Here is a 16,351-nt window from a genome sequence, read left to right on the forward strand (position 1 = left end):
AAGCCCAGCCCCGGCGGTCTCCGGCCAAGGGTGGAAGCCAGGTGTGGGCACCTCGCCCTGCCGCCGGGCACCTGCCATGTCTGCCTGTCCTTTCAGGGGCACCACTGCCGGACTCCGTGCTCAGGCACGGGGCTTGGCTCTTGCTGGGCCTTCCATCCTCTCTTCGCTCTTATAAATAACAGGATGCTTTTGGTATCCGAACAAACGCGTTCCTCATTAGGGTGAAGGGAGGATGGAAAGCAAGCGAAACACCTCCCTCAGCCCGTTTGCTGCCTGTGGGTTTGCAGAGCTCGCTGCGGGTGTCTTGTTAAAGCTGTTGACGGTAAAGACTTGGAGCTAACAGGATAATTTTTTTTTTTTTTAACCACTGGGTGTAGAAATTGCAATGCCAAAAAAAAAGAAATATGTAAAATTGTATATGATTTTATACAAAAATATAAAAAATATATAAAACTAAAGTTACACAAGTTAAAAAAAAAATAAATAATGATTTGTTCTTAAGACTGAAAAACTTCATTTTTTTTTTTCAGGCAAAGCAGGGTGTGTTGTCCTGGGATATTGCCATGCCTCAGATGAGTTGTCAGCAGAAGGCTAAATGCCTTGGTGATTTCCTGGCGAGACATTTCTTGGCTGTTGTGTTTGAGCTTAAACCAATTCTTCTCTTTTTCAGTGTGCAGCTGTTGTATGTCTTTGACTAGGAAGGTAAAAATAGCACTCAAAAAAAATACTTTTCTTCACAGACCCCCCCCATATTTGTAGCACAGCTTGTGAAGTAGGTGTTACTGTTACTGTTTTACAGTCAAGACCACTGATGCTCAGGTTGCCAAATGTGCTGAATATTGATAATATCCCAGTTACCAAAGTTGAGAAGGTGACCCTAAGATGGAAGTGTTTCACCTCTAGTTCAGAATACCAGCCCCAAAGCCACCACCTCTTTGTCCAGTCTGAACTCTTCAGTGTTGCAGGTAGAAGATGGGTTGTCACTTTACTACCATGTGCTTTTCAACCCACATACACTTTTAAAATCCCAATTCTCCCGATAAAATGCAGTGGATTGTTTGGGAGGCAGTAGAAGGCTTTATCAGCATGGAGAACGGAGTCACCCCCACAGGACTGAAGCAGAGCTGGGAAACAACTGCAGAAATTGAGCCCATGTCACACTGAGGAAAATTCCAGTTCATGGTTGAATTTGAGCTTCTTTAGACTCATTGCAAATTTTTACCTTATCCAGCACAACTCGCAGCTTCATCTCAAGATACCTTCTGAAATTTAGAATTAAGAACAGTCTTTATATATTTTCCTGTCTTTCACCTTCTGTTATCTTTCCTTTTTCTTACTTCTTCACAGCCCTCCTTTAGGGTTATCAGATAATGCCTCCTGGTTGGTAACCTCACATCTTTCAGACTGTGGGATGAGAAGGTGACCAGCTGAGGGCCACGCATTTCAGAGCTGTATGATCACTCTGGGACAGCAAGCAGCCTGATCTCTGTTACAAAAGTGGTTATGAAAGGGAAGGTCCCACTCTGGCAGCTGGTTTGAAAGAAGTCTCATAAATTTTACTGCGGGCCAGAAACAGATACTCCAGTGAAGGGCAAAGATCAGCTCTTAAATCTTCATGAGATAGATTCTGAATTTATTACAAATCTTATTTGAAGGCTGGAGCATAGCTATTCTGCTACAGAAACACATTTTTCTTTCCTTCTTGTTCCAGGGGGGATTAGTCTGCTAATGCCCTTTAGCTTTCCTCCAAGCTTCACTTTAACTGTGTAGGTGACTGCACGGGAGAAGGAGTTCAGCCAAGGTTCTGACCATTTTAACCGTTCCTTCTGAAATTTGTCTGTTCTTCCTATAGGACAAGGAATAAAACCTGTTCATTCCCCCTTAATGTCATATATGGACAGCTGCGAAAATCTTTTTCATCTTCTTACCTCCCTGAGACTGCACTATGGTTCACAACCTGCATCTTTTTAAGAGAGCATCAACTGATGCACTGGTTAAATTCCAGTAACTCTTATCTTGGAAAACTATAATGTGCCATGCAGTACTTCAGAACAAATTAAAAATTTTATTTTGAGAGATCCTGAAGAACCCAAGTTGGTAAAGATTTCACAGGCCGTTGAATGTGCCCCTCTCAGGAAGAGGCCAAGTACAGCTTCTTAGTGCCCTTTAGCTATTAATTTTGAAAGAAAACATTGGATTAAAAAAATGGATTAAAATCTGGATTTAAAGCTGTATTAACTCCCCTCTCCCAACTACTTTCAAATCTTCTTGTAGCAAAAGCTATTCCAACTTCAGACAGGGATGGAGATGAACCACAGTATCCAGACAAATTTGGAACATTGGCTGGCCCTATCAGTGTAAGGTGATGTTGAACAGTGTATGCTGATGATCCTTTGGACTGTCTGTCTCCCAGGGCTATACTAGAAGCTGAGGTTTCATGTATTCAGCGAGATCACAAAATCAAAATTCTCCAGTGTGCGTGATGAGTTGAAAATCTGTTGGACCTTTGTGAACTTCCCAAATAATTTGGGTTTTTGTTAAAATGTCAGATCCAGTTTTTAAGATAGAAAAATAGTGGATCCGAGTGTGTGAAAACTGTAAGTGCTTGCTATATAGCTTTAATTAAATCTCCATGGACTACACTTAATCTTCTTTTTCAGGACATTCTCTAGTACTTTTACATTTTTCAGGAGTAAAAAAATCATTGTATTTGAATGATTGTCTCACTCTCGGTATTTCTGTTCCTAAGGATGGGCTACCAGTGAGACCAAGACACTGCTATTGTCCTCCCAGTAAATGATTTTCAATGTAACACAAAGTATTATTTTAAAGTAAGTTTGTTCAGTTTTCTGTTTAGAATTTGCTTTCAGGACGTATTCTGAAATTGCATCCACGGCCGGTTCTAGCACAGTACCACCACACCAATGTCAATGCCTTCCTTTTAGGGATAGAAACCTTTTTACAAAAATGAAAACATCGATTAATACTTGTTTTTCTTTCAAGTAGCCCAGACTACTCAATACCAAATACATACCAGTGCTTAAAAATAGCATGTAAGAAAATTTGTCACAGTTTTATCACAGTGACAATATGTCTGTTTGATGTGTCATGTAAAGGTGATAAGCAGTAATTGCTCTCAGGATGCAAGCAGTAGTACATCGAATCTACTGTGCGACTGAAATGTGGTTTATTAAACCCAGGCATTAAAGGAGTGATGTGTTGGCTGCACTTTGTGCTGTAGACATTCCCAAATCGTTAGCTCAGGACTTCATAGCGTACAATCCTTTCCACGGAAATTTGAAACCCATCAAAACGTTTGCATTTCTTCAAGTAAAAGATGAACTGCTTTGGGGTAACTTCACTGATTTGTCTTAATATTTTTCTGTTCGGTTTAGGAGAGACTGTCATAAGTAATGCCAAGCCTTGTTCATCTAAGGTAAGATTTTAAATTACTTTGCTTAAATGAGATAATGAATGTAACTGAATGATTTCTCAGAAAAGTGACAAATGTTTTTAAAATGTAGATTGCTTTATTCAGGATAGGTATGAAAATACAGAAGAATCAGATATTTTCAGATGGAGAAAAGAAACCTCAATGAAACTGTAGGAATTCAGTATATTAGAACATTTTTTCTTAATGTCCATCACAGTTTAGTTGTTAGGCCGTATTTTTAATCTCATCTGCAGGACTGTAAATGCAGAGTAACTATTGTTTTTGGCAGAGTCACAGTTTTTGCTTGAATTGCTGAGGTCGGATTTAATTGCCTGTTTCACGCTGGCTTTTGTTAAAAATAAATATTGATTAAAAATATTTGCTTGACTATTTAATTGAACATCTGGTGAGTAGCTGTGATAAAGCCCTGGAACAAACCATAGTTTCAACTGATCTATTTATAACTCTTACAGAATTTTTCTTCCTTTATTTTGTGCTTATTTCAAAATTAAAGAAACATATTCTTTTAGTTCTCTAGTATTTATCTCCAGACACAAAATGCAATTACATTAATAATTCAGAAACCTGGGGTTTGGTTTTTTTTTTGGTAAAATCTGCTTGTTAACAGTTTAATGTAATTTTTACTTTCACTTTTAAAAAGCAAAAATCAGGAAGAAAAATTCTCAGTGCTTGCCAGTGTAGTGCCAATATCAGAAAGAGAAAGCCGAAGCAGGAAAGGAGAACAACTATGTTGAAGATATATTCAAGTCTAAATAAAGTTTTCTTTTTCATTAAAATCTTTAAGTTTCTAAGGGTCATATTTACATTTGAAAGTACTGTATATGAACATACTACGATGCTTTAGTGAGATTATGGAATTAAAAAACAAGACCCAAATGAAAATATGTTTCTTAACCCTTTTAGAATGAGACATATTTCAGGAATTGCTTTTAGCATTTCTTTAAGTGATGAGTCAGAGGCATTCCCTTATTTTATGTCAAGTGGCACGACAGAAGAAAAAGTATTAAATACGAAAACATCATTTTAAAAGAACATTCACAGGTGTAATTACTTTTACCAATGCTTTTATTGTTACTGTTCCAGATAATTGTATGCCTGTAAATGGTATCCTTTTATTCTGTCCTCTATAAGAGCATTTCAAATATTTTTTTTAATGTTGCTTTTTTCTGCAGGTCTGCTTGGGACTGCTTGTGTGCATAGATTAATAACTTGTGCAAGTATTTCCATGGTCAGACTCTAAGTAATTAACTGAGGGACTTTCAAGAGTGGAACTGTTTTGCTAATATGTGCTAAATCTAAGAGCCTGCTCCTTTCCAGTGAAAATAACTTTGTTAGCATTTGAGATGTCTGTTGGGTGTGGCGATTCCTAAAACGTGAGCTGCTTAACTGCAAGGTTTGCAAGTTTTTGCCTCCAGTTCACAGTGCTCACAGGTAGAATACCTCACCAGAAATGTTGGTGGTACTTTTTTCAATTTATAGAGGTTATTCTTTACCCCTGACTCTCTTTCTCTTGTGAAGTATGGCTAAGCATAAGACACCTAACAGGCCTTGGTCTCAGCTCCGTCATTATCGCTTGGTAAAGCTTTAAAAAGGTTTTGAAGGAAGATCAGTGGAGTAATCTACTTCATTTTGGCAGACTGAGCTATTTTATATATGCTTTATGATCAATTTATTTCCCCCTCCATTGTTTGGTACAACAGGGCACAAGGAATGTCGGAGCTGTGGAAGAACCACTCAAGGCAGAAGAGAAAAATAAATCTACAGATATTTCAAAACAAAAAGAACAATGCCTTGTACCATGTGATGTTCAAGCTAAAATTTTACGAGGGGAAAGACATTACATGTGCAGTATGTATTCATAAAGAATACTCTCAGTGATGAGCTATGCAATGCCATGCTATGCAATCCTCTACTATGCTACGCTATGCTGCGCTAATTTATATTTTTAGTCTTCTTGAGCACATGTGACAGCCTTTGACACCACTGCCCAGGCTGAGTATTGTTCAGAAAATTTGGGGTGCCGTGGTTTTGGGGTGCAGCTGGTGTGACAAAGTTAGAATATAACCACGCTGGTCTCTCTTCGTAAGCACTGGTGAGGACAGGCAAATCCAGGCAGCAGCTCTGCCCACCTAAGTCTGTGTTACCCTCTGAATGTCGGTAGCTCTCTCCATCAGAGAGGAAGAGTAGGGTGTCTGTCCCTCATTTAAACATCAAAGTTAGAGTGTGTGGGAATTAGTTAAGAGGGAGTTCATTAGTTGGAAGAAATCTATACTTGAGCTTGCGTTTTATAGATATCTATACAGAACATTCTCTATTCACTGCCTTGACAAACTACACAGCAAATGATGTAATCAGCCTCAGAAAAAATTGCCAAAATGGTTGTCTTTCCCATATGATTTTTAATATGTATTATTAATTACCTGATAAATTTAATTTCTGTATTTTGGGCACTTTTGCCTATATTTAGGCAAAAACTAGGAGCATGAGTAAGTAGCAGAGCAAATGAGTAAATGTAGGATGACAGAAAACATTATGTGTTTGTCTTTTATCATTTGCATTTGTATCTCTGTGGTACTCATTAACTGGTTGTCCAAGCTGCCCAAGGATAAGATGGAATTCTTCTTCAAATCTTAAGAGCTATCTCTTCTTAAGATGTCTTCACTGCAAGCACTGAGGCTGAAGTTCTTAGCATCTTTGGATTTAATCTGAGGTCTCTGTACTACTTTAATTTCACTTTTAGGTACCCTAAGGCACCTAAAAGGTACCCTAAAGTACACCTTCAATATTCACTTAGGTATCACAAATAAATGTGTCATTATTCAGTCAAGAATATTTCTAGATTTATAACAAAGTGGATGAACATATTTCTTTTAAAGGAAATTTGCAGAATTCTCTTGTTGAATATGCAAGAAGTACAAAAAAACTAGTAAGAAACATGATGGATGATCAACAGTCTTCTTTGGATTACCTTTCTAATCAGGTACTTTTTTCTTCATCATACAGATTTTTATTTATTATTTAGCACTACAGGTATTGTCTACTTGAGGAAAATTAAGCATTTATATTGCCATTAAAACCATTCCTTGTACCTCAGGTATGGTGTGAGTTCCATTTCTACGAGGAGTGATTAGCACTACCTGGTCCATAACTTAGTAGCATACAGAGCAGTAGGGCAAGTGATAGACCTCTCCTCCATGTTGGTTCCTATCTGCAGTCCTGTCTATATTTGTGTAATTACATATTATATTATCATTAACTCTGATAGTAGTTTACAAACACTGTGCACTCACTCAGAATAGATAAAAAGCCTTACAATGAAGGACTTTTCTTGAATTAAATGGAATTGTGTCTAAGAATGATTTTGGATGCAAAAAGTAAAAAATCGGACCAATTCATATAATGAAGGTGCGAATCACCATCACATGGCAAAAATGAACTTCAGATTATATTCACTAGGAGTCAAAAAGAACAACTTTAGAATGTAAAATTCCTCATTGCAACCTATTTAAAGATCTTTTATTTAAATTTTTAGGTAAATGAACTCATGAACAGATTACTTCTTTTGAACGCAGAAGTTTTGAGAAAGCATTTGGATCCACTTCCTTACAGAGCAGTTCAATCTCATGGTAAGTATTTTTCTCATTTAATCTTGACCTCTTCCCCTTTTATCTTGACAAAGAACTAATTAAAGCAAAGGTAAGCAACTATAACATTTACAGTATTTATTCTGTGTTGGTATGCACATATACACTCTGGAAAATTTGTGGATTGTTTAAGAATGTCAGCATCAAGGCTGCTTTAAATCATTTGCAACTGATAATTCTGGGCATCTTGTTCATAAGCAGTCTCATGTTGCTAAATGGCACTTTCTTTTGTAATGAAATAAAGTGTGCTCCACATCTGCAATACCCTTCTTCAAATGAGATGGAAATGACTTAACACTGGACAGTTAATCTTTCTTGTAGTGTCCATCCCAGCTAAAGGAAACTACCTCTAAGCAGTCCTACTGGCCATAGAAACTGCTTGCTTGAGTGTGTTTATCACAAAGCTGGCTTCATATTTAGAAGCAAAGGGTTTTTAATGTATACATTATGATACAGATGCTTTTATGAGTATAAATACAAGTATTTGCAGGAAAAAGATATCCTTCCCCAGATAATACCCAAATAAAATCTGTAAAATAAGACTCAGATACATAATTTTTAATTTCTGTATCACATCACTTAAGAATAGAAAGAACTTTCTCTTAATTTATGTGTCGTTCTGAGCTTAATGGAATTCAGAGAACTTTCATTTTTAAGATAAATTCATGACAAAACATGATTTTAAAGTTTGCATGACAAGAAAATGCTATTTGAGATCATACATACATTACCAAGAAAAGTAATATTCTGTGCCTAAGCTGTATTTGTTTTTTTAAACGTATTTTGCTAACAAACTTCAAATACTTTGTTCTCTAGGGTTGGATTGCACTGATATTAAAGATACTGTTGGTTCAGTTTCAAAAACTCCAACTGGTCTGTACATTATCCATCCAGAAGGATCAAATTATCCTTTTGAGGTAATATATTTGTCTCTCAGGATAGTCACAATTTTCTTGAGAATATGCACTTAGAATATATTTTAATAGATCTGAAATGTTTTCCTTGACAATTTCTCAACAGATGAATAAGAAATGTATTAAATCATCCAAATGTGTCTGCCATTACTATAATTTTGACGAGTTTCTCATTTTCTACAAAGAAATGTAATCTCTGTCATAAGATCCCATCATCAGTTTTCATATACAGTGAAAAATGTACCAAAGAGGAAAACCCAAGATATTTTCCAGCACCCCTTTCGGACATGGAGAAGTGCTGTTCTTTTCTGTTTTAGAGATGGAAAACTGAGGAACCAAGTGACTGATCCATTTGGCTCCTAAAATGTGAACTTTGGCTTTTTGAATTGTTCTGCTGGATGACTCTATACCATTGCCTTCTCTTGAGAGGTGACTCCGCTGATGCCTATAGCTTGGGCCATGATATTGTACAGGCATCTAAATATAGGTGGACATGTACATTAGTTTGAGGAGTAGGCGCATAGCTCTTGTCTGAGCATCACTATAACTCTTGAGGCAGAGAGGCAGCTAATCTTTCAGTCTTCGTATCCAGTTTGCAGGATATACATTCTTAAGACAAACCGTAAAGGATGAAATTCAGCATGAACTGTGGCAGTCATGCTTCCTATCACCACCTGCATTTTCTGTAATTGCTCAGAGTTATAGTGCTTATCTAGGAGACGAGAGTTGTAGGTTAATTTCCTAAGGCTTAGGATATTCAGATCAATGCAAACATGAGGAGTATTTTCTTTTGTCTGTTTATTTCCATTCCAGGCTGTTCTACTTAGGGAAGTCCTTATGCATAGTGGAAAGACAGATATGGCACTTTCAAACCTTTAATTTTGCTGTACATGCTGGGGTTGTTAGTTTTTGGAGAAAAAATGTGGAGTTAAAGCCAGCCAATAAATAGCACAATTTAATATCTAACTTTATGGTCTTCCTTTATATATAACAAAGGAAGGATGAATCCCTTTCTCTCTAGCCAATTGGAACCTTACAAAATGCCACAAAAAAAGAGCTCAAACTGGTTACGAAAAGGCTTCAGAAGTATGTTGGGATCTCGATGAACGTGGTGCTGCAGACCCCTGGCAGAAAAACCTGTCATTCTCTCTATACAATGCAGTGGGCTGAGGAAAAGGATCTGTAACTCATCAACAAGTTCCTTCCAGGTAAAAGAAAGGCAAAGACAGGCAGAAGTGTTCACAGAACAACCATATTTATAGTATGAAGAAAATGCCGTCTGCCTCGCCCCAGGATGAACAAAATGCATCTGTTCCAGAATGTCTTCTGGATTGAGGGGGTTCCACTATGGAAATACTCATACCTCACCCAGATTACTTTTCCTGAAAGATGGTATGACTAATCTATGTGAGAAAAGTGATTTCTCAGTTCAGTTATAGCTTTTGGCAAATAAATCTGAAATTATAAACTTCCTTTTACTTCAAAAGTATTTTTGACACTTTTCCACATTTAAAGTTACTGCCAGAATCTGAGAATCAGTTATATGAGTGGAAAGGTTCCTTAAGGAGAGCAAGAAACAAAAGGACAAATCATAATAATTTGATTAAAAGCACAAGGTAACGATAAATAATGAGAAGAAACGTCTGCACTCATGAGATGACTGTCTCATTTCTTGTCTGGTAGATGTTACACAGAACTGAACAGACAGTGCCAAAAAGTTCTCAGAGAAAAATATCTAAAATATGTGTGAAGAAGAACGAACATGAAGAATGTTATTGTAAGGAACACTGTTTAATGCAAATTATTCCATGTGTTGAAGCATAAAAAGGGTACAAGAGAAATAATAGATGAACAAAAATATCAAGACATTAAAACATAAACAAGAAATTGTAATGCATTTTAAGGGGCTAATAGCCAAGAGTTCTGGAAGTTCTGCAGACTAGCAAAATAAGAAGAATACGAAGAGGCAGAAAACCATGGTAAGAAACTAAAAAACAGAAAACAAAGCCAACATGAACAATTTATTTCAATGAGGACCTTTTCAGTAATAAGCTGCCCTTTAAATGTAACCGAAACTAACTCAAAATGTCTTTAGAATCATTTGCATCAAGATACCAGATAAATGAAGAAAACTATTTAGACAACTTGATTCTGTTCTCATGTTTTCATGTTTGAAACCTCATGCTTTCAGAAATGAGTATAGATTTTGATGTTTAACTCAGGCTAATTGAAACCTGAATTCCAGAAGCTCTAAGAATATCCAGTTTCAGTGCTAGTAGCAGGTTCTTGTCATCTCAGAAAATTATTCCCAAATGGGCTTCTGTCTGAGCATTCAAAGATGAGGCAATTAAAACCAATTTCACGTCTGGAAAATTGAATAATGATCACTTTGTGATACATTTTTCAATGAGTAAATTTAGATCAATGATATTTTTAAGGTGGGTCAGACAAACTAAACAGTTGTTTGGAATATACCTCTTATACACACTAAAGATGGAAAGGGAAGAAATAGTCAGTAGAAGCATCCTCCTGCTCATCTAATTTAAATTGTACCTGGCACAGTCATGCCGCTCATATCTTGCACAATATGAGACACAGAACAAGCTGTAAAGTGGATTAACTTTTATAAGGCTATAAGAAAGAAAACTGCATCATTTCCAGTGTATAAGGAATTACGAAACTACACAGCAATGACTTTTTTGTGTAGCTATCTCATATTCTTACTTAGCTGGTGTATGTTTTGGTGCCATATCTAACTGGCTGATGACCTTTCACATAGAACCAAATCTGCTCCTTCTGAGAATTATCAACACTCCCACTGATTTATATTGGACTGAAGATTGATGTTGTGACCAAGTGGGCTCCTCTTTGTATTTCTGACTCATAGTGAGAGGAGTACCCAAGCATGCAATCATCTTCTCAAGACAGCGGACGAGGCAATGGGATTATTTTTAATGAGTTTTAGGTATTTGTATCTAAATATTCATTTTGGAACTTTCTGTATTTCTTTTTATTCCAGTTCCACCCTCCTTGGGTGACTGAAATAAGCATGTGATTGTCCAGGGAATAAACCCCATAATTTTCTTTCATGCACATGACCCTTGCTATGATTCATTCAGTATTTGTGTTGCAAGGAGCGCTCAGAGCATCCACTGGCATTGACTTACTTGAAGATCCAAGATTCCCCAGGTTGTATTAGATCACATTGCAACTCGGTCCTGTTGCTTTCTTGTCATTCATAGAGAAGATGTTTTTAAGTCACAGAGGTTCTGAATATGATGTTGATCTGTTCCTGCCAAGGAACAAGGCTTTGGTTTCATGAAAAATATCTGGCTGGCACAGGCAATGTGGGTGCAACATTTAAAGCTCAGACTGCTACAATTTTTTTGAGGGTTAAACTGACTTCCACCTAGGCTAAGACTGCAAATCTCTCTTTTCTGAAACATGTTTCATCGTGTACATTCCCTGTAACATGAACAAAAAATTCCTACTTTACTCCATCATTTGTGCATCTCCTTACTGCTATGATTTACTGATAACCAACATTATATTTTGAACTTACTTTTGTTATCACAAGTAGCTTAATGGTCCCACAGCTATAAGCATTCTCCAGGTTCTCCTGATATTAGTCACTCTGGAAGACACTTAGAAATGAGCCTCTGTTTTTAGACACTAATTAAGCATAGTATCCCCTAGAACTCCTTTGAACAGCTTAGGTGGTGCAGTGTCTAAATGTGCAATATGCACCTTTCTACATTAGGATGCCCAAACTTTCTAATCCCTGTTAGAACTGGTCAAGCTCTGGCACTGGGGACATACTTGAAAAATACCCAGAGTGACCTGGATACATTCCACTTAACTTCAGGCACTCAGCTGAAGTTCCTAGAGAGCAGCCAAGGGTCTAGGGGGCCCTTTCTGTTTCCCAGAGCCATGCTATGAATGCACATTCCTCTGCATAAAGGGGAATTACAGGGGAGACAAGGGCAGTAAGATGCCTAACTTGGGGAACTCAATTACCCATCTAAAGTTAAATGGGCTGAGGAGAAAATGTGCCACATAATGTGATATTCCATAGCAGAGCAGAGGGCAGCTGGACCACTGCCATTTGACATGCCGTTGGGCACAAATTTTAGCGAAGAGTCATAGAGACTCATAAATTTGAGAGTTGATCTTATGTATTCGTGGGACTGCTCAGTTGCAGGCTGTTAAATGTTCATATTGGGACTTCCCTGGATTTGGGCCCCTTCTTCTGTACAGTTTTTTGCTGCTCCAGTATAAATTATTATATACTGGGTTATTGCTATCACTTTTTTTCCATTTCCTCACCTTTATTAAGGGCTTTACATTTCTAGGCATCACAAACACAGTATTTCTGGGGAAGAAGGTATGATGGTGAGGGAGAACACTTGAGAAGTTGTGTCTATTTTGCTTAGCTGAAATAAAGGTGTGTTCAGTGTTAGTGCCTGTATCTGTAATATTTTGCATGATTAATAAATGACAGTGCATGTTGCTTCCATTTCATGCTATTATCAATACACAGTAACATTTATCAAAACTTACTTATTATATCTGGTATGAGCAGACATTTGCACACAACAGTTTCTACTGGTTGAGGAAATACCCAAATCAAGCAGTACAACAAGAACATACAAAAAACCCTTCAGCTTCATTTTTTATTTTCTTTGAGCATTTCATTAAGATATTTGAAAGGTATGTTGCTAGAAAAACTTGGAATAGTTTATTTAATTAAAATGTTTTCTTCATAACAGATGCCTCAAGAATGTTTAATCACATCTATGTCTATTTTAGGTTTTGTGTGACATGGATTTTCAGGGAGGTGGATGGACTGTGATTCAGAAAAGAACTGATGGAATCATTCCATTTCAGAGAACATGGTCTGAATACTTGGATGGATTTGGTGACCTTTCTGGTATTAATTTTAAATACTCTAAGGTGCTTTGAACCCAACGTTTCTGCTGTCTTTATGTGACCTACATTCCACTAAATTGTGTGCGATTTTTAGTAGTATAGAGAGTAAAGTTCTTGTTTCTTAAAAGCCTTGTTTATACTTAAGAGGGGTTTTTTTTGTCAGATCTATTTTGTGATCTTCTCAGTAGCGACTATCACCCTACTAGAGTCTTTAGCCATTGCCCATCCTCAGTCTCACAAGATGTGTTTAAAATGTTTGATGTTTTCTTCCTGAAATAATGTATAAAGTGTATTTCCCTTTTTTCCAGATTTTTTTTTAAAAAGCCTTAGTTGCTTTTAATCACATTTGCAAAATATTTCCTTAAAGCGGAGAAAAATCAGTAATATTTCACCATAGGGCATGCGAAGTTAGAAACAAAATGGAAATATTTCAGCAGCCAATGCCAATAGCAACATAACTGTGATATTACTTTTTTACTGCCACCTTTCATCCAGCAAGTCTAAACCCAATTGCTTTTTCAGGAGTTTTTCAGGATTGCAACAGAAGCACACAACTTTTCAAGTGTACAAGAAAGCACATCTCATATGGGGCAACATTTCATGGAAAAAAGTGTAATTTACAGAAGCAGCAAATCTTGAGAATCTGGTTTCAGTTTTGCTGCATTTCATAGAATTCTAACATTTATCATTTCCCAGTATTGCCCTTAGGAATGCTACTGAATTCTGTTTAATCAAGTGGATCTTTAGTACATCCAGTTTCTGTGGTCTTCTAAGGTATATTGAAGATGAACACTTGAAAGTTATCATGTGGAGAATTTTCTAAAAATGTCACAGAGAAAAAAGATGATGCACACATGGGAATTCTTTACATGGATTTCCCAGTGAAGTAGGAAGATTAGTCTGTACCTTCATTAGTCTTTCAAATACATCAGACAACTTTTATTAGACTTGGTTCAGGAAGGAAAGTACAAAAGCTAGAGGAATCAATTTTTTCTTTCATGCTTTCTGTTTCTAAATTTATTGACTATATATTTCTGGTTTAGGGGAATTTTGGCTTGGACTGAGGAAGATTTTTCACATAGTAAATCAAAAAGCCACTGGTTTCAGTCTTTATGTGGATTTGGAATCAGAAAATGACAAGCATGCCTATGCAGCATATAATGGATTTTGGATAGAGGATGAAGCATGTTCTTTTAAGATACATTTGGGGCGTTATTCAGGAAATGCTGGTAAGAACCTCCTTTAAAGTATTTAAAGATGGCTTCTCCCTTTCTTAATGTGAAAAGATGCATTCAGAAGAGTAATAATTAAGGTAACTTCAAAAATGTTTATTTCTAATCTGGTTTTCTCTGTTTGGTGCATAATGAACACTTATGTAGATAAATGGTTAGTGATGCAGTGATTGGTTATGCCAACATCAATCTTTGCATAGTAAATCATTTTATTCTATTGCTTCAAGGTCTTTAATGGAATAATTGAATAAACACTCCTTTAATAAAGCAAATGAATAAAGAAAATAAACTTTTATGGATTCAAGCCCACAGAATGTATTTATAATACATAAGGGATTTTGTGTGTGCTTGTGTATATCTATCTAAAGGTCCCATTCTTTAGGTGTCCACTATCTCATCCCAAATTTACTGATGTTAGTGGAAGTCTTCCTGATGTCATTGCTTTGGTTAGTTCAGAAGTGCCCAGACAGTGGCATACCAAGGATGGAGAAAGAAACTGACAGGAATGAATTAAGCCTACAGCTTATAACAGTTACTCGCTGCTATATTGACACAAATTAATTTACAGTTTCAGACATCCCTTAATACCATAGCTGTACCAAATGTGCAAAGATTCATGTTAAGTATTGCACCATGTCTTACTGTTTTTTTCTAATTTTTTTTTGCCTCATGTTTACGAATATGCAAGAATGATCCTTATTACCAACATAATAGATATCCTCTAAATGTGTTGGTGCTTTATTCTACCTGTATTTGTAAGAAACATCATTTCTTTAGTAAGACAACAGAACCAGTAATCACTGACCTTTGCATTTTAACAATTCCATATTCATGTTTCACTCCGAGGCATTGGGCACATCACTGGAAACTCTGAAGTTAACAACCCTTTTTGCTTTTTTATCTTTTCTTCCACTGTCTTTGAGGACAGAAGCCTTTACCTTCATAGCTGGTGTGCATCACTGAAAGCAACAACAATATTAAGATGTTTCATTGAATTTCAGCTTCCATACTTCTCAGTATTTTATACTTTTTCTTTCCTACATCTTTAACACATTGCCAGCTCATTATTTGGTGCTCTTGAACCACTTTTGGAGAAATCTATTTTTTTAATAAATTCAGAGGAAAAGTTTGTGAGATATGCAACAAGTAAGAAGTGTTATGTTTCTCCATTAATAACTCTTATCCTTCCGTTTTATCTGTTGCACTTAGGTGATGCATTCAGAGGATATAGAAAAGAAGATAACCAGAATTCAATGCCTTTCAGTACATTTGATGTTGATAATGACGGATGCAAGCCAACATGCACTATTAAAGAACAGCTTGTAAAGAGCTGCAGTAACTTCAGTGACAGCACTGGATGGTGGTTCAACCAGTGTGGTCTTGCAAATCTTAATGGTATTCATCGCTACACAGGTAGATTTCTTGCAACTGGGATTCACTGGGATACTTGGACAATGAACAATAAACCAGTCAAAATTAAATCAGTTTCAATGAGAATTCGGAGAACCTATGATCCATATTTCCATTAACCTATGAAAGTAGAAATATATCTCTCCTTCTAATTATGTGGGATAATGTATCACTGCATCATAGATACCTTTCATTTTCATTTGAACAGTTCAGTCTTAAAACTTTATTAGATATTTCCATAATACAGTTACTCATTTTTATTATGAAATGTCAGCACTTGTAGTGTTCCCACTTGAGTAAGAAGGTCGCAAGAGGTATAAGGTTTTCAGTAAACGGATGAGGCTTAGTGTTTACCAGCTTTTATTCAACTGCCTCTTATGCAATCTCAAAGCCAGCAGAAAAAAGGAGTGTAATGTTGACTTTTGAATGTGTTTTTTGTCTGCTCTGTGCTTATCTGAATTGCCAAGAAATTTCAGCAAATTTTCTTTTAAAAAGCCATATACCTGCCATTTCCATCATTATATTTTAGAAAAATACCTTTTCTTCACCTTAGGATAATTTTCCAGAATCAGTTCTTCTTTCTATATTCCTTATCAGGCAAGATAACACTGATTTATTTCAACACATATACAAGGTTCTGTATACTCTGAGGGCCCATTTTTTATGCAAGTAAGGCAGATACTAACATGCAAGAACTATGGTCTGTTTTCTATTTAATTTTCACAGTCAATGTGTTTCATAATCAGATTTTTACTCTACCGTTGTGTA

At 36.5% G+C, this 16,351-nt stretch overlaps 2 protein-coding genes across 2 annotated transcripts in view; one reads left to right on the forward strand and one right to left on the reverse strand.

Moving 5' to 3' along the window:
* Positions 1-1,963, reverse strand: part of CEP126 (centrosomal protein 126) — a 45,537-nt gene extending 43,574 nt beyond the window's left edge. Inside the window, 1 exon segment of the mRNA XM_035897164.1 lies at positions 1,929-1,963. Coding sequence (XP_035753057.1) covers positions 1,929-1,963 — 35 coding nt within the window.
* Positions 1,964-3,337: 1,374 nt separating this feature from the next.
* ANGPTL5 (angiopoietin like 5) lies at positions 3,338-15,702 on the forward strand. The gene is made up of 8 exons (XM_009641764.1): positions 3,338-3,436; positions 5,155-5,302; positions 6,331-6,434; positions 6,987-7,080; positions 7,915-8,015; positions 12,822-12,942; positions 13,985-14,170; positions 15,383-15,702. The coding sequence occupies exons 1-8, from the start codon at positions 3,338-3,340 to the stop codon at positions 15,700-15,702; spliced, it is 1,173 nt and encodes a 390-aa protein (XP_009640059.1).
* Positions 15,703-16,351: the final 649 nt, after the last annotated feature.

This window comes from Egretta garzetta, unplaced genomic scaffold, assembly GCF_000687185.1.
Source record: "Egretta garzetta isolate BGI_Z169 unplaced genomic scaffold, ASM68718v1 scaffold547, whole genome shotgun sequence".
In the NCBI taxonomy this organism is placed as follows: Eukaryota; Metazoa; Chordata; class Aves; order Pelecaniformes; family Ardeidae; genus Egretta; species Egretta garzetta.